The following is a 27,775-nucleotide window of genomic DNA, read 5'->3' as shown; positions in this document are numbered from 1 at the left end:
ATGCTGTTTGTTTTCTATAACATTAATTTCTGCCATCTTTATTATAGTCTTCCATCAGGTTTATTTGATGCTGTTTTTCTAACTTTCTTATCATGCATGTAAGCATCATCAATCTTTACTATTTCTTCTTCTCTAATGGTAGTATTTTAGGCTACAACATTCCCCCTTAGTTGCATTCTACATGTTAACATGTATTTTTACAATCATTAAGTTCAAAATATTCTCTAATTCCCACTGTGATTTCTTTTATGACTGATAAATTATTTTGAAGTATGTCATATTAATTCCAAAGTGTTGCGGGGTGTGGTGGCTCATGCCTGTAATCCCAGCAGTTTGGGAGGCTGAGGTGGGTGGATCACCTGAGGTCAGGAGTTCGAAATAAGCCTGGCCAACATGGTGAAACCCCATCTCTACTAAAAATACAAAAAATTAGCTGAGCGTGGTGGCACGCACGTGTAGTCCCAGTTACTCGGGAGGCTGAGGCAGAAGAATCACTTGAACCTGGGAGGCGGAGGTTGCAGTTAGCCAAGATCCCACCATTGCACTCCAGCCTGGGTAACAAGAGTGAAACTCTATCTCAAAATAAAAGAATCCAAAATGTCATGGGATTTCCTTCTTTTTCTTTTTTTTTTTTTTTTATCGATTTCTGGCTTGATTCCACTGTGGTTGAAAAACATATTATGGGCTAGGTGTGGTGGCTCATGCCTGTGATCCCAGCACTTTGGGAAGCTGAGGCAGGAGGAACGCTTGAGGCCGGTAGTTTGAGACCAGCCTGGGCAACATAATGAGACCTTGTCCCTACCCAGAAAAAAAAAAAAAAACAAAAACGCTGAGAGTGGTGGCATGTGCCTACAATAGCAGCTACTTGGGATGCTGAAGTGGGAGGACTGCTTGCACCCAGGAGATCAAGCTGCAGTGAGGCAGGATCACACCACTGCACTACAGCCTGGGTGACAGTGAGAACCAGTCTCTAAAACAACAACAACTTTGTATGATTTCAGTCCTTTGAAAGTCACTGAAACTTGCTTCCTGGCCCAGTATGTAGTAATTTTTGCTTTTTATGTGTGCTGTGCAGTTGCTAGGTACAGAGTTCTACATATGTTAGTTTGGTTAACTTGCTGATCATGTTGTTTCCATCTTCTATATAGTTACTTATCTTACTAATTTGTTTTCAATTTGAGAGAGGTCTGTTAAAATCTCCCACTAAGATAAATTGATAAATTGTCTAGTTTTTGGTTCTGATTGATTTTCTTAAGGTTTAAGTATACAATTCAGGGGTTCTTCTGAGTATATTCACCAAGCTGTGTAACCATCACTATTATCAAATTCCACAACACTTTCTTCACTCCCAAAAGAAACCCTATACTCATTGGTAGTCATTCTCCATTCACCGTTTCTCCCAGCCCATCACATTTGCTCATCTATTCTATGTTTCCATGGATTTGCCTGTTTGGGATATTGTCCTCTTCCCCTCATTTATGTAATCACAAATGAGGACTTTTTTGTTTGGCTTTCTTACTTAGCATCATGTTTTAAGATTCATCCATCTTGCCCCATTAGGATTTCATTCTTTTTTATGGCCAAATACTCTTCCATTGTATGGATACACCACATTTTTAAATCCACTAATCATTTGATGGACATTTGGGGCTATTTCCACCTTTTAGCTATTATGAATAACACTGCTATGAACTTTCATGTACAAGCTTTTGTGTCAATATATGTTTTCAGTTCTCTTGAGTATGGACCTAAAGGTGGAATTCTTAAGTTATATAGTAACTCTATGTTTAACTTACTGGAAAACTGCCAAACTGTTTTCCAAAGTAGCTACACCATTTTATGTTCCCATCAGCAAGTTTTCCATATTGTTGCTTACACGTTGTTTTCCTTTTTTTTTTTTTTTTTTTTTAAACTATAGCCATACTAGTGGGTTTGAAGTGGTATTTCATTATGGTTTTGATTTGCAGTTCCCTAATGATTAATGATTTTGAGCATCTTTTCACATGAGCTTACTGGTCATTTGTAGATCTTCACTGGAGAAATATCTATTCAGATCTTTTACCCTTTCTAAGTTGGGCTACTTGTCTTTTTATTGTTAAGTTGTTTATATATTCTGGATACAAGTCCCTTTGCAGACAGATGATTTGCAAATAACTTCTCCCATTCTGTGAGTTATCTTTTTTTTTTTTTTTTAAAGGATTCTTGCTTTGTTGCCTAGGCTGGAGTGCAGTGGCGCAATCTTGGCTCACTGCAACCTCCGCCTCCTGGGTCCAAGTTATTCTCCTGCCTCAGTCTCCTGAGGAGCTGGGATTATAAGTGTGCACCACCATCCTGGCTAATTTTTGTAATTTTAGTGGAGACAGGGTTTCGTCATGTTGGCCAGGCTGGTCTTGAACTCCTGACCTCAGGTGATCCACCTGCCTCAGCCTCCCAAAGTGCTGAGATTACTTGCCTCAGCCTCCCAAAGTGCTGAGATTACAGGCATGAGCCACCGTGCCCAGTCAGTCTTTTCAGTTTTTTGATAGTGACTTTGAAGCATGAAAGTTCTTAATTTTAATGAAGTCCAATTTATCTGTTTTTTTTTTCTTGTTGCTTGTGCTTTTGGTGTCATATCTAAACAACCACTGCTAATTCCAAGCTCATGAAAACTTACCTGTGTTTTCTTATAAGAGTTTTAGCTCTAACACTTATATTTTTGATCCATTTTGGGTTAATTTTTATATATGATTTGAGATATGCATCCAATTTTATTCTTTCTAAGTGCCTATCCAGTTGTCCCAACATCATTTGTTGAAAAGACTATTCATTTCCCATTGCATGGTCTTGGCAACCTTGTTGCAAGTCAACTGACCATAAATGTAACGGTTTATTTCTGAACTTTCAATTTTGTTCCACTGATCCATACATTTTTCGTTATACTAGCATCACACTTCTTGATTACTGTAGCTGTGTAGTAAGCTTTTAAATCAGGAAATGTGAGTTCTACAAACTTTGTTCTTTTTCACAACTCATTTAGCTATTCTGGGTTCCTTAAATTTCCATGTGAATTTTAGGAACAGTGTGTCAATTTCTGCAAAAAGCTCAGCTGAGCTTTTTATAAGAACTGCGATGAATCTGTAGATCAATTTAGGGAGCACTGCCATATCAAGTGTTCCGATCCTTAAACATGGAATATTTTCCATTTGTTTATGTCTTCCTTAATTATTTTTTATTTTTTTAGAGACAGGGTCTCACTCTGTTGCCCAGGCTGGAGTGCAGTGGCATGAACCAGCTCACTGCAGCTTTGAACTCCTGGGCTAAAGTGATCCTTCCACCTCAGCCTCCCAAGTAGCTTGGACTACAGGCATGTGCCACCATGGCTGGTTAATTTTTAAATTTTTGGTAGAGATGGGATCTTGCTACGTTGCCAGATTGGTCTCAAACTCCCGGCCTCAAGTGAGCCTCCCACCTTAGCCCCTCCCAAAGTGATGAGATTACAGATGTGAGCCACTGCACCTGGCTCTAATTTCTCTTTTCTTCTTTTTTTTTTTTTTTTGAGACAGGGTGGAGTGCAGCGGTACAATCTGAGCTCACTGAAACCTCTACTTCCCAAGTTCAAGAGATTCTCCAGCCTCAGCCTCCCTCGTAGCTGGGACTACAGGCATGAGCCACCACACCTGGCTAATTTCTTTTTGTATTTTTTATAGAGACAGGGTTTTGCCATATTGCCCAGGCTGGTCTCGAACTCCTGAGCTCAAAGTGATCTACCCACCTTGGCCTCCCGCACAAGCCACAGCATCCAGTCTCCCAATTTGTTTAAATGATATTTTGTAGTTTTCATCGTACAAGTCTTGAACTTCTTGTATTAAATTTATTGCTAAGAATTTTATTCTTTTTGATGTTATAAAAAGGATTGTTTTCTTTCTTTGATTTTTTATATTATTCATTGTTGGTGGATAGAAATACAATAGATTTTTATATATTCATTTTGTATCCTGCAACCTTACTATATACTAATTTGTTAGTTCTAATAGTGTATTCATTGATTCCTTTGGACTTTTTGTATACAGAGAGTGTTCACTTGTTCTGGACAATTTTACTCTCTATATATTTTAGGACTATGTTATTCATACATATATCTTTAGTACTGTCATATTTTCCTGATGAATTAAACCTTTCATAATTATAAATATCTCTCTTCATTGTTAGCAATGAAGTGACTTATGCCTGTAATCCAAACACCTTGGGATGCCAAGATAGGAGGATTGCTTGAGCCCAGGAGTTCACAACCAGTCTGGGCAACATAGCAAGATGTCATCTCTACAAAAAAATTTAAAAATTAGCAAGGCATGGTGGCACATGCCTGTAGTCCCAGCTACTTGGGAGGCTGAGCAGGAGTATCGATGGAGCCCAGGAGGTTGAATTTATATTGAGCTGAGATTGCCCCACTGCACTCCACGTGTGTGTGTGTGTATTTCTATGTTTACATAATATTTTAATGTCATATGCATATAATGTACGTTAGCTTAAATATATTTGGTTTAATCTACCATCGTATTTGCTATTCGTCTTGCTTTTTTTATGTCCCCTTTCTCTCCTTTTTTTTTTTTTTTTTTTTTTTTCCCCTTTTTCTCCTTTTTTTTTTTTTTTTTTTTTTTTTTTGAGACAGGGGCGCTTGCTCTGTCACTCAGGTTAGAGTGCAGTGGCACAATCATGGCTCACTGCAGTCTTGATCTCCTGAGCTCAAGCAATCCTCTAACCTCAGCCTCCCAAGTAGCTGGGACCACAGGTGTATGCTACCACACCCGGGTAATTTTTTGTATTTTTGATAGAAATAGGGTTTCACCATGTTACCCAGGCTGGTCTCAAACTCCTGGGCTCATGCAATCCACACGCCTCAGCCTCCCAAAGTGCTGGAATGGAACTACAGGAATGAGCCATTGTGCCTGGTCTTCTCTTCTTTATTTATTTATTTATTTATTTATTTATGAGACAGAGTCTCACTCTGTGGCCTAGGCTGGAGTGCAGTGGCATAATCTCAGCTCACTGCAGCCTCTGCATCTGGGGTTCAAGTGATTCTCATGCTTCAGCCTACCAAGCAGCTGGGACTACAAGCCTATACCACTGCATCCGGCTAAGTTTCGTATGTTTAGTAGAGACAGGGTTTCACCATGCCGGTCAGGCTGGTCTTGAACTCCTGGCCACAGGTGATCCTCCCGCCTTGCCTCCTGAAGTGCTGGGATTACAGGCGTGAGCAACCACACCCGGCCTCTCCTTTTTAATCTTTCTTTAGACTCATATTCCAATTCTATATTCTATTCCTCTCCCCCTTAACTATTCATTATACATTATTTTATTCTGTGTTTACTTATTATCCCAGAAATTATAGCATACATCATTGACTTAATATACTACTTTACCACTTCCTAGAAAAGCAAAAACCATAGGACACATTAATTCTATTTTCTTTCCTCTAAAATTATATGCCATGGTTGTAATTTATTTTAATTGCATTTAACATTAAATATCTTTAGTCCCACAGACATTAATTTGCAACCCCATTAGACATTAGATTATAATCATTTAGATTTACCTAAGTACTTAACTTTTTTTTTTTTTGAGACGGAGTCTCGCTCTGTCGCCCAGACTGGAGTACAGTGGCACGATCCCGGCTCACTGCACGCTCCGCCTCCTGGGTTCATGCCATTCTCCTGCCTCAGCCTCCCGAGTAGCTGGGACTACAGGCGCCCGCCACCACGCCGGGCTAATTTTTGTATTTTTAGTAGAGACCGGGGTTTCACTGTGTTAGCCAGGATGGTCTCGATCTCCTGACCTCATGATCCACCTGCCTCAGCCTCCCAAAGTGCTGGGATTACAGGTGTGAGCCACCGTGCCCAGCCGCATCTCCACTTTTTTTAGAGACAGGGTCTTTTTTTTTTTGAGATGGTCTCGCTCTGTCGCCCAGACTGGAGTGCAGTGGCACAATCTGGGCTCACTCCAAGTTCCGTCTCCTGGGTTCATGCCATTCTCTAGCCTCAGCATCCCAAGTAGCTGGGACTACAGGCGCCCGCCACCACATCTGGCTAATTTTTTGTATTTTTTAGTAGAGAGGGGGTTTCTCCATGTTAGCCAGGATGGTCTCAATCTCCCAACCTCATGATCTGCCCACCTCGGCCTCCCAAAGTGCTGGGATTACAGGCGTGAGCCACCATGCCCAGCTGAGACAGGGTCTTGCTCTGTTGCCCAGGTTGGAATGCAGTGGCACAATCATAGCTTACTGTAACCTCAAACTCCTGGGCTGAAGTGGAAGGACCACTTGAGCTCAAGTGGTCCTGAGTAGCTACATCCAGCTATTTTTTTATATTTTTAGTAGAGACAGTGTCTCACTGTTACCCAGGCTGGTCTCAAACTCCTGGCCTCCTAGCTTGGCCTCCCAAAGCACTGGGATTACCAGCATGAGCCACTGTGCCCAGCCTCCAATTTCCTATGTAACATTTCTTCTACCCAAACAATGCATCTTTAGTATTCCCTTTACTGTGTCTACTAGTGACAAACTCTCAGATTTTGTCTGAGAATATCTTTATTTTATTTTATTTCAAAGAGTATTTTCGGTGGATATAAAAATCTAGCTTGGTAGTTTCTTTCAGCATTATGAAGACATTGTTTAATGGTTCTGGTTTTAATTGTTTCAATTGAAAAGTTAGTTTTTAGTTTTATTGCTATTCCATTGATGGTATATGTATTTTCTCCCTGGCTACTCATCAATGCCTTTCTCTTTGGTTTTCAGCAGGTATGCTATGGTATGCCTAATATGTTGCCTTAGTCTGTTTGGGCTGCTACAACAAATGCCATAGAATGAGTAGCTTATAAACAAAAGAATTTTATTTCTCACAAGTCTGGAGACTAGGAACTTGAAGATCAAGGCACCAGCAGATTCAGTGTCTGGTGTGGGCCTGCTTTCTTACAGATGGTGCCTTCCTGCTGTATCATCAGGTGGTGAAAGGGGGCTACCTAGCTCCCTGGGGTCCCCTTCATAAGGGCACTAATCCCATTCATGAGGGCTCTGCCCTCACAACTTCCTAAAGGCCCCACCTCCTGATACCATCACTTTGGGGGTTAGGATTTTAACATACAAATTTTGGGGGGATACAAATAGTCAGGCCATAGGATATGTTTTCCATGTATTCTGATTAGACTTTTACAGGGCTTCTTGAATCTGTGGCTTAATGTCTTTCATCCATTTTCAAGAATTCTCAGCCTGAAATTCAAATATTGTTTCTTTCCAATTCCTTTTCTCCTTTCCATCTGCAATTCCAATCAAACACACATGAGATAACTGAATCACTGAGTCTCATGTGTGTCCTATGACCTCTTTCATATCCTTTGTCTCCCCATGCTTAAGTCTGGATATTTTCTTCAGGCCTATCAGTTCACTTATTGTATCTTCAGTTCTGTGTAATTTACTGTTAAATCCATATCACATTTATTTCTTAATTTCACACATTGTATTTTTCAGTTCTAGAACTTTCTTTTAGCTTTTTTGATTATAGTTTCCAGTTCTTTGCTAAAATTCTAAAACTTGACATTTAGTCCCTCCAGCTTATTAATCATAGTTATTTTAAAGTGTACATTTTGAGCCAGGCGCAGTGGCACCTGCCTGTAATTTCAGTTACTTGAGAGGCTGAGGCAGGAGGATTGCTTGATCCCAGGAGTATGAGATCAGCCTAGGCAACATAACAAGATCCTGTCTCAAAAAAAAAAAAAAAAAAACTAAAGTCCACATCTGATAAATCCAGTATCTCCAGATATGCTGTGGGTCTGCTTCTACTGCAGTGCTTTCTCTTTCAGTCATATCTTTTCTTGTTCTGTCAGTGTTTTATAAAATTAAGTGGTAGATATTGCATTAGAAAAAATTCAGAAGATACGGGCCGGGTGCGGTGGCTCACGCCTGTAATCCTAGCACTTTGGGAGGCCAAGATGGGTGGATCACCTGAGGTAAGGAGTTCAAAACCAGCCTGGCCAACATGATGAAATGCCATCTCTACTAAAAGTACAAAAATTAGCCGGGCATGTTGGCAGGTGCCTGTAATCCCAGCTACGCAGGAGGCTGAGGCAGGAGAATCGCTTGAACCTGGGAGTAAGAGGTTGCAGCGAGCCAAGATGGTGCCAACTGCACTCCCACCTGGGCAACAAGAGGGAGACTCCGTCTCAGAAAAATAAAAAAATAAAAAATAATAAATGAAAAAAATTAGAAGATAATTAGAAACGTAGGATAGTGTTGTTTTCCTCCAGAGGGAATTTACTTTTGCTTCTGGCAGGCAGCTAAGACTGGGCACTAGCAATCCCAGATCACCTTAATCTAATTGGGAGTTAAGATGACTGGAATGTGGGTTCTAATTCTTTGGAGGACTGATCACTATCCAAGATGGACTTTGGGGCTCCAAGTGAAATCCTGAGTGTTTACCAGGCTACCTCTCCTGGTCAAATCCTGAATTCCACTTTTTGTCTCCCTATCCCTGTGAATCTGTTAAAAGTTTTGCTTAGTTTTTCAGCCTCGCTGAACCTACAATAAAATGTAGTCTTTAGTTAGCATGATCCAATGGAAACATTTTTTAAAAACAAGAAGCCTAAAAGACCTCCTAGGCCAGGCCTGGTGGCTCATGCCTGTAATCCCAGGACTTTGGGAGGCCCAGGCAGGCAAATCACTTGAACCCAGGAATTTGAGACTAGCTTGAGCAACATTGCAAAACCTTGGCTCTACAAAAATTAGAAACATTACCCAGGCATAGTGACATGAGCCTATAGTCACAGCTACTTGAGATGCTGAGGTGGGAGGATCTCTTGAGCCCAGAAGGTAGAGGCTGCAGTGAACTGTGATCATACCAGTGCACTCCAGCCTGGGCAACAAAGTGAGACTTTATCTCAAAAAAAAAAAAAAAAAAAAAAAGACTTAGCTTCTAGTCCTAGATACTATCTTTGTCACTTAAGCGCTTATGTAAGTATTTATTAAACGATAATCATTCTTATTTATTAAATGATAAAATTTCTACTTTAACTAAATGTTTGAGCCTCAAATTATGTGAGCTAAATGTCAAACACTATTACAAAGTACCAAGATATTAATTTAACCTACAGTTGTTTAACCAAATTAAGTAACAAGGACAATCTGATAAGATATAGATTAGTTAGGATTTTAAGAGAATAGTTCACATATAGAGCTTTTGCGTTACAAAAAACTAATAAATTAAAACTTTTTAATGTTTCTAAAATCTTGTAGAACAATAATCACCAAATGAAGAAATATTTTTACATACTTTTACATCCCATTTTTGTGAAAAGGGTCTTCAAGTCAGGATCCTTAGCTTGTGATTGTACTCCACACACAAATACTTTTGAGGTATTATTATTTGTTAAAATTGACATATGGGCAACTGTGTGCCATGAACCTGTATTGACCATTAAGATATCATCATCCATATTTAATAAAGCCTTTACAGAATGGACAGCAAGACTTCGAGATTTGTCCTATAAGATAATAGTATGATTAGAATTTCAAAGGGTATCACTAGAAATATAAGCTGACTTCTATTTGCTTTACATAAAAGAAAACACCTCATAGTAATATTAGATACCTAATCCATTTTAGTTTTAATATCTTAATATGTTTAAGTAAAGAGTTAGCAAAGACAACTGATGTTTAAAACAAAGAGCTTAACTTTGTTTAGCCTAAATTATGACTGTTATTATCTAATTTTTGTATAAAGCAATGACAGAATCTCTAAAATATGGTCAACATATTAATGATGTCCTATCTTAGCTCCAATTCTTACCCCTTCACAAAAACCCACTTATCTACTACTTCCATTTTCTCTTCCCCATTACCTTGTCACCTAAATTGCCACTAGCTCACAGAATAACACTAAGATGTTTGAGAAGCTTATCAAAGGGAGCTTGACAGTTTGGGCTTCCGCAGTTGATCTCAGTGCTTGATATGGTAAGAGATTCTGCCCAAGAATATGAATGTGGAAAAGGGATAAACCTTAGAAGATCAAGGTATATCTGAGGCAATAATTGGAATCTAAGGATGTAAAAATGAATTTAAACTACTTTTTTATACCTTTTATTTTCGTTCCGTTGAAACCACATTATACCTCACATTCTCTTCCTGTACTGATAGGCTTTATACACCTCTTACAAATCAAAGCTATAAGACTATATTAAAGAAATTATGAAAAACCATTACAATTGTTTTTTCATATGCAAGATGGCACTAGTATCTTCCCCAGAAAGAGAAGGAAGAAAAGGTCTCATTGTTCTCTCTCTTGAATTCTCCTTTAGGGGAGAAAAGTAGAACCTTACAGCTGCCAGCAATGCAAATCTTCCCATTTATGGAATCTGGGAGAAGGATATGTTCTTTGTAAATTCACATGAGACAAAGATGCCAATCAGATGCACTGATTGTAGAGGTATTAATTTTATTCAAGGTGACAATTAGGCCTTATAAATCTCCCTGATAATCTACAAAAATATAAACAGTATTAGGTTTTCTTTTTAAGTGGAGAAGTTCTTTGGCTAGGTTGGATTGTTGAGAATCACAATGAAAGTAAATATTAGTTTACCTGAAAAATAAGTTTGTAATCTTTGAAAAGATCTATATTTATAAGATCATTTTTAAGATGAGATGGAAAAATTAAGACATCATAGCAATGCTGATCCACAGCAAAGACTTTATCATCAATATGCAATACAGACTTGACTTTATTATAGCCTCTTCTCTTCAAATTATTATAAACTTCTTCAGGGCTGTAAATATACAACAGTAGCTTGTAATTACAAATATAATACATTAAAAATGCACTTAACACTAACACCTTTTTCCTGTAACAAAGAAAAATATCACTTAATACATTACATCTAATGGAACTAACAATGTTAACTAACAATAAACTAAAAGATAATTATAGGCAGAGAAGTTAACATATTTATGTAATTACCTTTGGTAATTTGGTCATAAGCTCTGGAACTTAACTCTGATTGCCTAATCGCTCCCCTTGATGTGCCACCCCCACCTCTTAAAAAGGTAATGCTTCTCATCACATTATTTTAAAAGGATGGAGACTTGAAATATAAAGAATTTGATTTAAACACTTACCTGATTTTACAAGTATTTATCCAAGCATAAAGTGGTAAAGTGGAGGCCCTTAGTTCCTGTTTCCTAACTGTTTCTGGAAGGATGTGGTAAATTGAAAGGGCATCATGCTTGATTCGACATCTTGCCAATGCCGCAGCCAATTTTATCTTAAAACTAGAGACAGAAAATCCATCCTTAATCTATTGCATTTGAGACAAGACTATCGATTTTCCACTGGAAACTCTAAAAAATTACATTTAGAATTTTAACAAATAATAATTCCATTACAAATTTTTGAAGTCTAAAATAAAAATGTGTCATATTTGTAAATAGAAATCCAAGGCTGGGCACGGTGGCTCATGCCTCTAATCCCAGCACTTTGGGAGGCCGAGGCAGGTGGATCACCAGAGGTCAGGAGTTTGAGACCAGCCTGACCAACATGGGGAAACCCCATCTCTACTAAAAATACCAAATTAGCTGGGTTTGGTGGTGGGTGCCTGTAATCCCAGCTACTCAGGAGGCTGAGGCAGGAGAATCACTTGAACCCAGGAGGCGGAGGTTGCAGTGAGCCGAGATTGTGCCATTCCACTCCAGCCTGGGCAACAAGAGCGAAACTCTGTCTCAAAAAAAAAAAAAAGAAATCCAATAATCCTGATTTATTTCTTTCTGTTTTTGCTCCCCCTGTATAGTTGTATAGCAACTTCTTAATCATTATATTAATTGCTGGTTGAAAAACAAACTTGTTTTTTTTTTTGAGATAGAGTCTCCGTCTGTCGCCCAGGATGGAGTGCAGTGGCATGATCTTGGCTTACTGCAACCTCCGTCCCATGGGTTCAAGCAATTCTCCTACGTCAGCCTCCCAAGTAGCTGGGACTACAGGTGTACACTACCACACCAAGCTAATTTTTGCATTTTTAGTACAGGTGGGGTTTCGTCATGTTGGCCAAGCTGTTCTCAAACTCTTGACCTCAAGTGATCTGCCCGCCTCAGCCTCCCGAAGTGCTGGGATTACAGGCATGAGCCACTGAGCCCAGCCGAAAGACAAACTTTATTTATTGAGAAGGGTCTAGGATTTAGAGTCAGATAAACTTGAAGTTAAATCCAGGTTTTATCACTTACTAGCTGTGTAACCTCAGGAATGTTACTTAATCTCCTTTTTCAGCCTAGTTTTCTCATCTGTTAAAGGTGGTCAACTTACCTTGTTATTAATGTAGTGATTATCAATCATGTGTGCAAAATTCTTAGCACAGTGCCTGGTGTATAGAAGGCACTCATTATAGGCTAGTTATTAGTATCACAGATGGCAACAGTATAGTCTTGATAAGATTAAAGAACTTTCATGAGTCTGTATTAAGTCCTTCCCAGTTCTGAATGTCCCATGCTTCAAAGTTCCAAATCACAAAAGAAAAACAAGAACTGGTTAGCATCACCATGATGGCTCAGTGATTTTTCTTGATCTCATAGCCCAAAACTTTAATGAATGAGAACACAGGACTTATTCCTGACCCATATTCATAGCATTTACACAGTAGGAATCTAACTGAAATCAACCTCAATTATAACCTTGAGTGAGAAATAAGAAAAGATGTCACAAAAGAGTCAAATATGATCTGAGTTGTGGTTGGTGGGTGGCACAGAAAGGGAGGACACTTTCAGGGAATTACTGTCAGGGCCACCTAAATTGTTTCAAAGAAACCATTGTCCTGCTGGGAGCCAGGACAAGAGCGGGTAGTAAATGAGCATCTCTGTTATTTTTTTAGCACCAACTGTGAAATCGCTACGTCTTTTCTTTATGCCTGCAATGTCCTTATTCTACATGTCTTATCTACTCAATAGAATGAGAACATCTCACCCAAAAAAATTGTTTATGTGGGAATATTATGTGTATGTATATGAGAGAGAGAAAATAAGGGTACTTGGGAAGGAAAGGGAAGGGTGGTCAAACATTAAGCTTTTTAGGACTACAATAAAATTAGATTTGTCTAGTTCTGTGTCCAAATGTCACAGAACTACGGCAGTGGATAGTAAAAAAATGACATAGTACATTAATACACCTAAAAAAAAATTAATGTAAAAGGGCTGAGTTACTGTTCTATATTATACATTGTGAGATACTCTGAGTACAGACTATTTTTTATTAATAGTACTTGCAAATACCTACTTAGTTCAAATTTATCATAATAAATGCTATTTATTGAATTATTCAATCATTAAAGACTAAAAATATGAAGCCAAAAATATATATTTGCTGTGTATATGGGAGGAGTGTAAGGAGAAATAAATCTCCAAATAAATTTTCCAGATAGTAAACATTTTGGACCATGATTTTAAACAAAATTTAACCCCACAAAAATTAAAGTAGACATGCAGTTATACAGATTTTTATATAAATATACTATATTAGACTTAGGGCAAATATCAAATCCATATGTTCTTAAAATAACCAGACCTATACTTCTGTAGATGAAGTATCCTATCTTGTGGTTACTAAAAAAAGCTTCTTCCATAGCTTTAAATAAGGAGGACTGCAATGATGAAAATGGTAGCAAAGTAGCCTTCCCCAATATTCCTGATCCAGAAGTCCTTTTTCTACTACAATTGTATGTTATCACAGAGAGCTGCCTGATTATCTTTTTTACCATCATCCCAGTTACACACACAGTCAGAGCTTCCTTTATAATATTAAATTATAATTATGTGATTCCTAAGCTTAAATTTTAGATGAAATCCATCAGCCACAGGACAGAATCTAAACTGCTTATGAGGATATTCTAGGATCTTAAAAGTTTAACCTGAACCAACTCTTCCTGCCTCAGTTCCCATCACTCCCATCCATAAATCTATCTTCAGTCACGTGCTGAACTATTTGCCACTCCTATGGTACGCCATGTCACATCTCCTCTTTCTCTCTCTTCCATATTCTCTCTCTCTCAATTATCTGAATTCAAGTAATTTGATTGCAGAGTTCAAGTCCAACTGGCGTGCATGAGAGAGAAGAGAGAGAAAGATAGAGAGATTTTTTGGATGTAGGAAGAGAGAGTCAAGCCAGTTTTTCCAGTGTTTGGTACTATACGATGTAACTTCCGTGTTAGGGAGTTGTTGGCAGCCAAGCTTCTTATCCTGGAAATATAGAATGATTAGAGAATGCAGGCACAGAGAAGCAGAAACTAGAGTCCTGATGAATTTGGAGTCACAGGCTCTAGTTAGTAGAAGCATAGCTACATCACCGCCCTTCCTGCAACCTCATGTTCAATCATTCCAAAAATTATCTTAAAGTCCCTCTTTTGCAGAATCTGTCAGTTGCAAAAAATAATCTTAACTAATATGCCATTTTTCCTCAGTTTATTATTTTTTATTTTTTTGAGATGGAGTCTTGCTCTGTCACCAGGCTGGAGTGCAGTGGTACGATCTTGGCTTACTGCAACCTCCGCCTCCAGGGTTCAAGCGATTCTCCTGCCTCAGCCTCCTGAGTAGCTGGGACTACAGGCACACGCCACCACGCCTGGCTAATTTTTGTATTTTTAGTAGAGACAGGGTTTCACTATGTTGGCCAGGATGGTCTCTATCTCTTGACCTCATGATCCGCCCACATCAGCCTCCCAAAGTGCTGGGATTACAGGTGTGAGCCACCACGCCTGACCTTGATTGTATTTTCTTAATGCCAAAAGATAATCTTCAACGAACTGCTTGAATTTCCCAGAAAAATATAAAATCAGACATCTGCTTCAGACTCTTTACTAGGTAAGTGAAACAGGTGAAGAGTTTCTGAAGAAGGAGTGGAGAGAATGTGAGAGATAAAACCCATGAACAAGTATTTAAAGGGCATTTTGGCAATTAGAAATTCTGGAGCATTATGAGAGAAACTGGAGAAGACAACAAAAAGAATATATCTGAGCAAATGTGCCTTATCCCAAAAATGCATGGCTGGTTTAACATTCATAAACCAGTCAATGTAAATCACCTGGCCACTTAATACAATAAAGAAGAAAAAACAATCACTTCAATCTTCTAAAACTGGTCTCTGGTTTCTTAACTCAGCAAGACTGCTATTTTCTACTTCCTACATTGCAGTTTGAGAATTTTTCCAGGCATAAAGCCAGGACTATTCTAGGGCTCACCTCATTTGTTTTGTTCTTTCAGGGATCAAGTTTCTGTGCGGCTGCTTGTCTAATGTCCAAAACCTTTACATCCTATAATATATTTTGGCCAGTTTTCTAGTTGTTTACAGTAGAAGGGGAAGTCTGATCCAAGATATTCTATCATGACTACACAATTACATTTTGAAAATACCACTCTACCTGCCACGTGGAACTGATTGCAGGAAAGTGAGAGTTATAGGCCAGGGAAATGTGTCTAAGGAAGCTATCATGGTAGTCCAAGTGATAGATTATGGTGGCATAGGTTTGGATGGTAGTAGTGGAAATGGAAAGAAGTACACAGGCTCAGTGTATGCTTTTGAATTGGAGTTACAGGACTTGACGCATTAGATACAGATTGAGTGCAGGGGAAGGGAGGAAAGAAGAATCAAGGATGGTATCTAGGTAGATGGTGATGCCTTAGCTGTGAAGTGGAAGACATCAGGATAAATGGTTTTGGGGTGGTTTGGAAGGAGAACTAAGTCTTTCCCCTCCTTTCTCTGGTTTTTCACTGCTTATTTTCCAATTGCTGCTTCACAACAGTCCAGCAAATAATTTAACAGAAATAGATTATTGGACTGGTGGAAAGGCATGGGGAGTGAGAAACAAGGGGTTGTAGCTCTCTTTTTTTAACCTAGTCACACAGTATTAAAAGGACAGTTGCATATTATACAAAGAATGGATTCTTAAAGATCTTTCATATGTAAAAAAAAAAAAATAATAGGTATCATCTTGGATTACATGTCTAAACCCATGAATAAGTGAAGAAAAAGATACATGTTGGTGCATAGAGGTATAAGAGTGAAAAAACAAAAGGATTCCCAGGAGGAACAACAACAAAGGTCAAATCACTTATACAAGGAGTAAATCATTCTCATTTAGCTTCTTGCTAATTACTTCTTCTTCTAGAACCTCTTAGAGTTAGTTTTATCGGGCCAGGCATGGCGGTTCACACTTGTAATCCCAGCACTTCAGGAGGCTGAGGCGGGAGAATCACCTGGGGTCAGGAGTTCGAGACCAGCCTGGCCAACATACTGAAACCCCGTCTCTACAAAAACACAGGCATGATGGCATGTGCCTGTAATCCCAGCTACTCAGGAGGCTGAGGCAGGAGAATTGCTTGAGCCCGGGAAGTGGAGGTTGCAGTGAGATGAGATTGCGCCATTGCACTCCAGCCTGGGCAACAGAGCAAGACTCTATCTCAAAAAAAAAAAAAAAGAATTAGTCTTTATCCTCTAAGTAGATATATGCTAAGGTATACTTTGAGCTTGCAGTGACTGAACTTCCCTGGGAACTACAGTCTCAAGCCCTAGAAGATGGATAGAGTCGGCTTCCAGCTGTCTTTCTGTGGTTTAGAATACCACTTCATTGGCTACAGGGAATTGGCCCGGGAGAGACCGTACCTGACCTGCACTGAGGCAATTGAATTTCCTCTCACAGGAATTTAGAAATGGGAGGTAAGATAATAAGTTAGTCTAAGTGAAGAAACTAGTGTACAACTGTAACATAAGCTTGGGTACTGGGGTACAACAATAGGGCCTTTTCCATGCCCTACTAGAAAAGCCCAGTAGGCAGATGTGCAGGGGGAAAAAATGAAGCAGATACTACAAGAGAAGCAGAGATAAAAAGATAAAGAGATAAAGCAAATTAAAGTCCTAACATCTTTCCAGTTCCTGATTTCATTCTTTTCCTGAGTCCTTGAGTTGTATGAGATATCCCAGCATCTGTATTTTCCATTTTTGCTCAAGCTAACTGAAGATGGCTTCAATTACTTGAAAGCTAAGAAGACTCTTGAGTAAAATACTGCGGCATCTTTGTACATGTATTTTCTCAGAAATGTGCTACTATTCTTCTCCACAATTCAATCACTAAACATAGGCATTTCTCCTACAGTATATTATGAATTGAGTATAACGTGAATTGAGTACAATATGACTGATTAGGAATAAGATTCCTAAATTAATTCCTAGCAATAAGATTTGCAATGCATAAAATTCTATTGGTTTGGGTATGGGAAAAAACAATTGCACTGACAACAATGTAACCAGAATATATGTTAAGGCAGGTGGTAGCATGATGTGAATTATAGGAATGGGGAAGATCTGGAGAATCAGAAATCCTTAGACATTAATATCTGCTGGTTCCTCTGACCTCTTAAACCAGGTCCTTTGCTTGTCCTACTCCTACTTTCCTTGCCAGCATCCTCCGCTAAAGTCTACTTCTGATGAAACCAGTGTAATCTTTCTTACTTGGTTAGAGCCCTGTGAGATTCTTGGTTGATTCAGCATAACCCCAGCTCTCATCTGTCCCTCTGAGACTAAGTTCAGACATGAAAGTCCCCTAAATCCTGACTATGTCAAACAGAAACTAGGAGAAGCACAGGGAAACCGAAACTCAGAGCCTGTCCCACAGCATATTGCTGCACCAAGTTTCCTCTGAATGCCCATCCTGGGAGTCGGGCTGCCCAATACTGGTACTACCAATAAGGTGGTTTCCCCCAAACCCAAAGTAAACAGGCACAAGATCCTTACTTATTTAACACAGAGAGTACAAACATCTGATTGCTTTTGCTCTTCTCCATCCCGTGATTTCTCATGGCTATGACACTGACATGAGATATGACTATGTTCTAAACTTCCAGAGTACCTCAGCCAAGCCTCACTATGCTAAGTGGAAGGAATGTTAGCATATAAATGGTTGAAGTTTGGACTCTGGAGTCACTCCTGAGTGTGAATTCTGGCTACTCCCCTTTCCAGCTCTGTGGCATTAAACAGCCCCTTTAACTCAGCAGTCTTGAACCTTTTTGGTACCAGGGAACAGTTTTGTGGAAGACAATTTTTCCATGAACTGGGGGAAGGTGGAGGGAATGGTTTCAGGATGAAACTGTTCCACCTCAGATCATCAAGCATTAGATGATCTCATAAGGATCATCTAATTAGATGAATCCTTAGATTCTCATATGGAGCATGCAACCTAGATCCCTGTGCAGTTCACAATCAGGTTCACACTCCTATGAGAATCTAATGCTGCTGCTAATCTGACAGAAGGTAGAGCTCAGGTGGTCATGCTCATTCACCTGCCGCTCACCTCGTGCTGTGCTGCCCAGTTCCTAACAGGCCACACACAGGTACTGGTCTGCAGCCCTGGGGTTGGGGACCCCTGCTGTAACTTGTCTGTTCCTCATTTTTCCCATGTGTAAAATTACAGGTTGGTAACAGTAACCAGTGCAAAAAGTTGTTACGTAAAGAGCTTCTGAGAACAGTGCCTGATACATATTAAGTGCTCAATAAATGTAAGCTATTCTTATCATTACTCTATTACCTGAGTCTTCTGGTCTCAGCCTTCAATAATTTAAATAAAACTGCTTAAATTTCCTGTAAAATCAGACATACTGACAATTGTTGACAGTGACAATCAGATTATTCACTAAGCCAAAATCTTCTTACAAGATTGTTGTTGTTGCTATATTGTACTTTCTATTAAAGTTCAACAACATAGTACTAAAAGCTGTAATCAACAGTGTCTTAGTTCATTTTGCACTGCTATAACAAAATACCTGAGACCAGCTAATTTATAAAGAACAGAAGTTTATTTTCTCATAGTTCTGGAGGCTGAGAAGTCCAAAATCAAGGTGCTGGCATTTGGTGAGGGCCTTCTTGCTGCATCATCAAATGGTGGAACACAGAAGGGCAAAAGCACAAGAGAGCAAGCTCACCTCACAAGCCCTTTTGATAATAGCATTAATCTATTCATGAGGCTGAAACCTTCATGACCTAAACACTTCTCATTAGGCCCCAACTCCCAACATTGTCATACTGAGGATTAAGTTTCCAATACATGAATTCTGGGGGACACATTCAAACCATAGCAAACAGTAACACTTAACATTTACTGACCAATTTACTTTATGTCTGGTTCTAACTAAGCATTTTCATGCATTAATTGAATTCATTATCCCATCTACGCTTTGAGGTAGAAACTTCTTATTCTCATGGTAGACTTCTGCTGATATTTAGGATAAGAAGAAAACAAATTTAAGATGTTAGTTTGTTCTTAAGTAGAATTTTTTTTCTTTACTTTGGAAAAATAGTTGATTCTTGTCTACTGTTGGAATTTTCTCATTTGACTCATGTTAGAGGTTTTCTTTTTTTTTTTACAAAGCTATAAATAAAGTGAACTAAGCAATTAGTAGCTGTTTCAAATACAGTTGAATTTATGTGCTAAAAATTATTGAGAATTTTTAATGATTTCTCACATGCTTACACACTGGATCTTGTAATTCAAGCTTTGAAAAACAAATTCATTTTAAACAAAATACTTAACCTGTTCAAGACTGTAAAGGAATTCAAGAAATTTATGAATTTTTATATTTTTCTCTATACAATTTAACTCTTCTCTACACATTATACTGTATGTAATTTTACCAATAAAAATGCTAATGTAGGTTTCATATAAAACATTCTTTTCACTTTTACAATTACCTGTTAAGAAGGTTCTCTACTTCTTGAACTTCTGATATGGACTCTTCATTATCAGAAAGGACACGAGTTTGAAATTTTCTATCTTGGAAATCATATAGCATCACAATAATAAGACTGCTCAAATGATCTGGCTATCAAGGGAAAACATATATAAAGAAAAGTATACAAAAAATATCTAACCAGCAATATTTTCCATTCCATTATTTTTCATAACAGAGCAGGAATATGACTATTTTTACATAGTCTGATTGGATTTGGAGACAGGGAAGGTCTTCAAGATAGAAAAAAATCCAGAAAAAAAAAACCTTTCAAAAGAGACAGTTTTTGGTATGTTCACCAAAATGAATGATATTAAAAGTCGAAAAGAATCTATATTTAAGAGGTCAGTATTCAGCAAACTATTTCAATCTAAAGGCTTTAAAACACTTTCTTTTAAAAAAAAATCATGAAACGATGTAATTCTAAAACTTATCTACTTACTATTGTAGTACTTGGGAAGATACAGCTGTCTATCAATATAGTTTCCAAAATATCTTGATCTGCAAGACAAGGGAAAGGCCTATCACCGAAAATACAAAGTGGAAAATGAAAACTCTGGAATCAAAATATACTATAATAATGCCACAAAATACATTTACTTTCATATCTAAAATATATCTCAATTCTGGATAATGACTTAAATTACAATGACATGATAAATTTTTATAATCTTTATGAATGCTGGACCCTTATGACCTAGGGTCCGCAAGGAATCATGGTCAAAGAAGCATTATCTGAATAGTCAAAGCAGTAATAAAAGGATTCCAACCTTTAATGTATGGCCTTTGAAAAACATTAAAGAGGATCTAATTAATAATGTTGAGCAACAGTTTTCTTATTCTTTTTATTATTGCTGGATTTGATTTGCTAATTTTTTTGGTTTTGTTTTGTTTATTTTTAAGACAGTCTTGCTCTGTCATCTAGGCTGGAGTACAATGGTGCGATCTCAGCTCACTGCAACGTCTGCCTCCCAGGTTCAAGCAATCCTGCCTCAGCCTCCAGAGTAGCTGGGACTACAGGTATGCATCACCACACCTGGCTAATTTTTGTGTTTTTTGTAGAGATGGCATTTCACCCTGTTAGCCAGGCTTGTCTCGAACTCCTGACCTCAGGTGATCCGCCCGCTTAAGCCTCCCAAAGTGCTGGGATTACAAGCATGAGCCACCATACCCGGCTGCTAATGTTTCATTTAAAATTTTTGTTGTATGTTTATGTTCATCAGGGATGTTGGTCTATAATTTTCTTCTCTTGTAATAGCCTTGTCAGTGTTGGTATCAGAGTTTTGCAGCCTATGGGTGGAAACTGTTCTCTCTTCCTCTAATCTCTCAGAGTTTGTGTTAGATTGGTATTATTTCTTAACTATTCAGTCAAACTCAATAGTGAAGACATTGATGTGATGACATTTAATATAAGACCCAAATGACAAGGAGTTAGCCACGTGAATATCTAGGAAGGGACAGCATGCCAGGCAGAGGTTATGATAATTGCAAAGGCGGTTAAGAGGAAACAAATGGACATATTTAAAAACTTCCACAGGGAACACAAGTGTTCTTTTTGTTACAACTACTTAAACTATATACACATCATATAACAAAGGTTTTATTTTATTTATTTATTTATCAGACGGAGTCTCTATCACACCAGTTGGAGTGCAGTGGTGCAATCTCGGTTCACTGCAACCTCCGCCTCCTGGGTTCAAACGATTCTCCTGTCTCAGCCTACCAAGCAGCTGGGATTACAGGTCTGCATCACAGCATCACAGCTAATTTTTCTATTTTTAGTAGAGACAGGGTTTCACCATGTTGGCCAGGCTGGTGTCAAACTCCTGACCTCAGGTGATCTGCCCACCTCGGCCTCCCAAAGTGCTGGGATTAGAGGCGTGAGCCACCATTCCTGGCATATAACAAATGCTTTAATCAGTTGAACAGACAGGTAGGCCTGCCTAGCTTCAATTTATTCAACATTTATGGAAAACCTACTATAACCAAGGTATAAATTGAATTTATACCTTGAATTTGAATTCATGAATTTTCTTTTTTTTTTGAGACAGAGTCTTGCTGTGTCACCCAGGCTGGAGGGCAATAGTGCTATCACAGCTCACTGCAACCTCCACCTCCTGGGCTCAAGCAACCCTCCTGCCTCAGTCTCCCAAGTTGCTGGGACTACAGGTGTGTGGCACCACACCTGGCTAATTTTTGTATTTTTTACTTTTTTCTTGTTTTTATTTTTATTTTCTGTTTTTTTTTTTTTTTTTAATTATTCTTGTATTTTTTGTAGAGATGGGTTTTTGCCATGTTGGCTAAGTTGGTCTCGAACTCCTGGCCTCAAGTGATCTGCACACTTTGGCTTCCCAGGCATGAGCCACCATGCCTGACCTAAATTTCATTTTTCATTTGGGAGATAGGAAAACTAAAAAGAAGTGACTAATTTGGGAGCACAGACTCCAATTTTCCCACAGAAATCCTCTGGGAATCATTATCCACATTCTAGCCACAATTAGGTACTTGTACTTCACAAGGTAATTATCCCTTAAAAGGAAATGAAGTTTACAGTTTCACATCTTTAGTTCTTTCAAACCAATTCCCACCTACTCCATACTTTTTGTACAGTATTAGAAGAAAGAAGGACTTCTAACTTGGCAAATCTCTTTGAGCAACGGAGATGCTGGACTCCTAAGAAACAGAAGAAGCTGGTGGGGTGTGGTGGCTCACGCCTGTAATCCCAGCACTTTGGGAGGCTGAGGCAGGTGGATCACCTGAGGTCAGGAGTTCAAGGCCAGTCTGGCTAACATGGTGAAACCCAGTTTCTACTAAAAATACAAAAAATTATCCGGGCATGATGGCGCACCTGTAATTCCACCTACTCGGGAGGCTGAGGCAAGAGAATCTCTTGAACCTGGGAGGCAGAGGTTGCAGTGAGCCTAGATCATGACATTGCACTCCGGCTTGGGCAACAAGAGCGAAACTCTGTCTCAAAAAAAAAAAAAAAACAAGACTCCCTGTCTCAAAAAAAAAAAAAAAAAAAAAGGGCAGCATGAACGAAAAGAGAACAGAACATCCTTTTCCCAATATTGCAGTTTTTCCCTCTAGGGCTCTTGTTAAAACCAGTATCACCTTTGGGATGCCTTTGATATTGTGCAGAATGCATTACTTTTGTGTATATATATAATTTTAGCTTCTCACATAGTAATATCAACATGAATAACTGTATACTTTATACAGATGCTCCTTGCCTTATGATGGGGTTATATCCTGATAAACCCATCATAAGTTAAAAATATTGTATATCAAAAATGCATAGAATACATCTATCCTACCAAACATCATAGCTCAGCTTAGGCTATCTTAAACACATTCAGAACACTTACACAGGCCTGTAGTTGGACAAAATTATCCAACACAAAGCCTATTTTATACTAAAGTGCTGACCATCTCGTGTAACTTATTTATTTGTTTATTTATTGAGACAGAGTCTCGCTCTGTCACCCAGGCTAGAGTACAGTGGTGCGATCTTGGCTCACCACAACCTCTGCCTCCCGGGTTCAAGCAATTCTCCTGCCTCAGTCTCCTGAGTCGCTGGGACTACAGGCACCCGCCATCATGCCTGGCTAATTTTTGTATTTTTAGTAGAGACAGGGTTTCACCATATTGGCCAGGCTAGTCTCAAACTCCTGACCTTGTGTTCCGCCCACCTTAGCCTCCCAAAGTGCTCGGATTACATGGGTGAGGCACTGCGCCCAGACCTTTTTTGTTTATTTTTATGTAACTTATTAAATACTGAAAGTAAAACACAGAATGGTTGTATGGGTACTCAAAGTATGGTTTCTACTGGAAGCGTACAGCTTTTACATCATGTTAAGTGGAAAAATTATAAGGACCCCCATCATAAATTGGGGACTGTGTATATGTTTTCTATGTGCTTGACAATATTCTAAGTGCATTTCATATATTAATTCATTTAATCTCCATAACAACCATATGAATTAGGTTATTTCATAGGAAATGGGGCACAGCACAGTTAAGTAATATGTTCATAGTCACATAGCAAGTAGCAGATCAAGGAGTCAAACCCAGGCAGTCTGGCACCAAAGTACATGCACTTCACCAAATATTATGCTGCCTTCCTCTTATTATTATTATGACAAACCAGAGTAACCAAATACACCACACTGATAATGCCTAATTTAGGTTATCAGGACTTCCTTGAAAGTTGCAAGTGTGAGTATTCTAGAATTCAGCCCGATAACTCCAATTATCTCTCCCTCTCCCCACTAATCAAAGCTTCTCTTCAGTCTGCTTCAGAGATCTCTTAACCACCATTTTACATGTTTCCATGTGGAGGGCCTTACCCTAGAGAAACACCTTAACTCTCTCTCTCCCCTTTCTTACTACTCCTCATGAAAGAAAAATTGGGTTTATTAGACAGGTGAAATTGGGAGAAGGAACCGGGGCATCGCTCTCCCTCTTCCCACTCAGCAGGCCTGGGTGGCCAAACTCTGGACATTCTAAAGAAAGGGTTGGCCTTTGACCAGTTCCTAGGAGATAACCTCTAAGTTCTTAGAATATCTTGTCTGATAAAGGTATCTTTTTTTTTCTTTTTTTTTTCCTGGGGTCCTAGACCACACAGTATCAGCTTGGCCTCTGAAGAAGCTAGAGATTGAATAACTAAGGTCAGCCACATGACTGCAGCTTGTCTATGAGACTGACCCCCAATAAAAATGCTAAACAAACAGCAAGGCTCAGGTGAGCTTCCCTAGTTGGCAATGCTTCATTCATGTTGCCATTTATTACTGGTGGGAGAATTAAGCACTCTCCATAGACCACTCTGGGAAAGAAACATAGGAAGCTTGCGTCTAGCCTCTCCTGGATTCTGCCCTATGTACCTTTACTTGTTGCTGATTTTAATCTGTCCTTTCACTGTGATAAACTATAACCACAAGTATAACAGCTTTGCTGAGTTCTGTCAGTCCTTGTAGCAAATGATTGAATCTGGAGGTGGTCTTAGGAACCCCTGACTACAATTACTAATTCCCAAAAGCTATAACCAAACCACATGTCAAGCATTTACTAAGTTTTTCACTGACAGATTATACGATTCTGAAATCACCAGGTTAATGCTACAATCTGTTCCTGGACTCGAAGTTCAACAACAATACAAACCTAGAGAAAGTGGAGAAAGAAGCCAGGAAAAAGATCAGCAATTTCAGGGATATCTCTTTCTCCAAGTTTTTGTTTGTTTGTTTGTTCATTTCTTTAAAGAAAAAATTTGCCAGGTTTTTATTTTTTTTTAAATTTTTTGGCTGGGCACAGTGGCTCACGCCTGTAATCCCAGCACTTTGGGAGGCCGAGGCAGGCGGATCACGAGGTCAGGAGATCAAGACCATCCTGGGTAACACGGTGAAACCCCATCTGTACTAAAAATACAAAAAACTAGCTGGGCGTGCTGGCGGGCACCTGTAGTCCCAGCTACCAGGGAGGCTGAGGCAGGAGAATCACTTGAACCAAGGAGGAAGAAGTTACAGTGAGCCAAGATCGTGCCACTGCACTCCAGCCTGGGAGACAGAGCAAGGCTCCATCTCAAAAAAAAAAAAAAAAAAAAAATTATTGTTCCTTGAAACACACCGAGATTCTTTCAAAAAATAAATTGGCGGCCAGGCATGGTGGCTCACGCCTGTAATCCCAGCACTTTGTAAGGCTGAGGCAGGTGGATCACAAGGTCCGGAGATTAAGACCATCCTGGCTAACATGGTGAAAGCCCGTCTCTACTTAAAATACAAAAAACAGCCGGGCGTGGTGGCGGGCGTCTGTAGTCCCAGCTACTCAGGAGGCTGAGGCAGGAGAATGGCATGAACCCAGGAGGCGGAGCGTGTAGTGAGCTGAGATCGCGCCACTGCACTCCAGCCTGGGTAACAGAGCGAGACTCCATCTTAAATAAATAAATAAATAAATAAATAAATAAATAAATAGGCTACTGCTACTGTACTGCTTTGACAAAACTCTAAACAGGAATAGGCTACTTTTCATTAGTAATTCTACTTTCGTTAGCAGAAAATTGACCTTGGGCTTATTTGGTAAAGCAGAAATAATGGCACTCTTCATTTCAAAAAACATTTTACAGAGCCCTTTAAATCTTTAAAAGGTTAATCAGATAAATATACTTCCTGCCTTGAAAGACCTTATATACCATGAAGGACATCAACAAAGGAACAAGCAAAAAAACTGAAAAGCATAAGACATAACCAAAGGAATACAGTTAACATTTGTATAATTAAGAGATTTTCTGTTACTGTTTTTCTTCTCCTACTTCCTTAAATATTATGGTAATGTGATTTAATTACCTGTTCACAAATTCACAAACAAAAGGGACCATTACTCAAGCTCTCTTTAATTTTCACAATAACCTTTGCAGTTTTACAGCTCCTACAAAATCTTAGGGAAGAAATTCTGAGTTTTCTTATCTGAACCATTATTCCTTGAACTTATACTGCATAAGCCAGATGTAAGTTTACAAAATATCACATGTGAAAGTATTGACAGAACACTGGTAATACAGAAGATAAAAGTGAAATGTATAAAAGCTTCCAATATTTTAAAAGTAAAATAGCAGATGGCCTGTTGCGGTGGCTCACATTTGTAATCCCAGCAATTTGGGAGGACAAGGTGGGCAGATTACCTGAGGTCAGGAGTTCAAGACCAGTCTGGCCAACATGGTGAAACCCCCATTTGCACTAAAAATACAAAAATTAGCTGGGCATGGTGGCAGGCACCTGCAATCCCAGCTACTTGGAAGGCCAAGGCAGGGAATCACTTGAACCCAGAAGGCTGAGGTTGCAGTGAACCGAGATTGTACGATTGACTGCACTCCAGCCTGGGTGACAGAGCAAGACTCTGTCTCAAAAAAAAAAGGAAAATAGCAGGCTCCTAATTATCTTGAAAAACCCACTACATAAAATTCTGATTTTATTCTATTTGCACATTCAAGAATTACTGATAATTTAAAGCAAGACCGTTGTATTAGTCCGTTTTTATGCTGCTGATAAAGATATACCCGAGACTGGGGAATTTACAAAAGACAGAGGTTTAATGGACTTACGGTTCCACATGGCTGGGGAGGCCTCACAGTCATGGCAGAAGGTGAAAGGCACATCTCATATGGCGGCAGACAAGGGAAGAGAGCTTGTAGAGGGATACTACCCCTTATAGAACCATCAGATCTCATGACACTTACTCACTATCATGAGAACAGTACAAGAAAGACCTGTCCCCATGATTCAATTACCTCCCACCAGGTCCCTCCCCCAATACGTGGGAATTTAAGATGAGATTTGGGTGGGGACACAGTCAAAACATATCAACCGTATTATTATAAGAAAAAATATATTTAACAAGTAAACAATACCATTTTACCTTATAATTTGAACTTATAAAAATGAACGTTTCAAGAAAAGAAGTTTTGTAAAGGTCTGTAACAATTTATTTGAATGGGATTTCTGTGTCATTAAGAAAGATCACAGCCCGGGCACAGTGGCTCACGCCTGTAATCCCAGCACTTTGGGAGACCGAGACAGGCAGATCACGAGATCAGGAGATCGAGACCATCCTGGCTAACCCAGTGAAACCCTGTCTCTACCAAAAACACAAAAAATTAGCCGGGCGTTGTGGCAGGCGCCTGTGGTCCCAGCTACTCGGCAGGAGAATGGAGTGAACCCGGGAGGCGGAGGTTGCAGTGAGTCGAGATCGCACCACTGCACTCCAGCCTGGGCAACAGATATAGGGTCTGTCAGAAAGAAAAGAAAGAAAAGAAAGAGAGAAAAGAAAGAGAGAAAGGAAGAGAGAAAGGAAGAGAGAAAGGAAGAGAGAAAGGAAGAGAGAAAGGAAGAGAGAAAGGAAGAGAGAAAGAAGGGAAGGAAGAAAGGAAGGAAGAAAGGAAGGAAGAAAGAAAGGAAGAAAGAAAGGAAGAAAGGAAGGAAGGAAGGAAGGAAGGAAGGGAGGGAGGGAGGGAGGGAGGAA

The 27,775-nt window shown here is 39.2% G+C and overlaps 1 protein-coding gene across 2 annotated transcripts in view; it reads right to left on the bottom strand.

The window, feature by feature from the left end:
- Positions 1–27,775, bottom strand: part of NSUN7 (NOP2/Sun domain family, member 7) — an 80,914-nt gene that overhangs the window by 33,474 nt on the left and 19,665 nt on the right. For both annotated transcript variants that reach the window (XM_011987968.1, XM_011987970.1), the window contains exons 2-6: positions 20,208–20,266; positions 19,728–19,858; positions 11,132–11,284; positions 10,599–10,782; positions 9,294–9,504 (exon numbers count right to left, since the gene is read on the bottom strand). In XM_011987968.1, the coding sequence (XP_011843358.1) occupies positions 9,294–9,504; positions 10,599–10,782; positions 11,132–11,284; positions 19,728–19,858; positions 20,208–20,266 (738 nt within the window). The remainder of the gene's footprint in view (positions 1–9,293; positions 9,505–10,598; positions 10,783–11,131; positions 11,285–19,727; positions 19,859–20,207; positions 20,267–27,775) is intronic.

This window comes from Mandrillus leucophaeus, unplaced genomic scaffold (assembly GCF_000951045.1).
Source record: "Mandrillus leucophaeus isolate KB7577 unplaced genomic scaffold, Mleu.le_1.0 Scaffold320, whole genome shotgun sequence".
In the NCBI taxonomy this organism is placed as follows: Eukaryota; Metazoa; Chordata; class Mammalia; order Primates; family Cercopithecidae; genus Mandrillus; species Mandrillus leucophaeus.
This window is presented reverse-complemented; position numbering and strand designations above follow the sequence as displayed.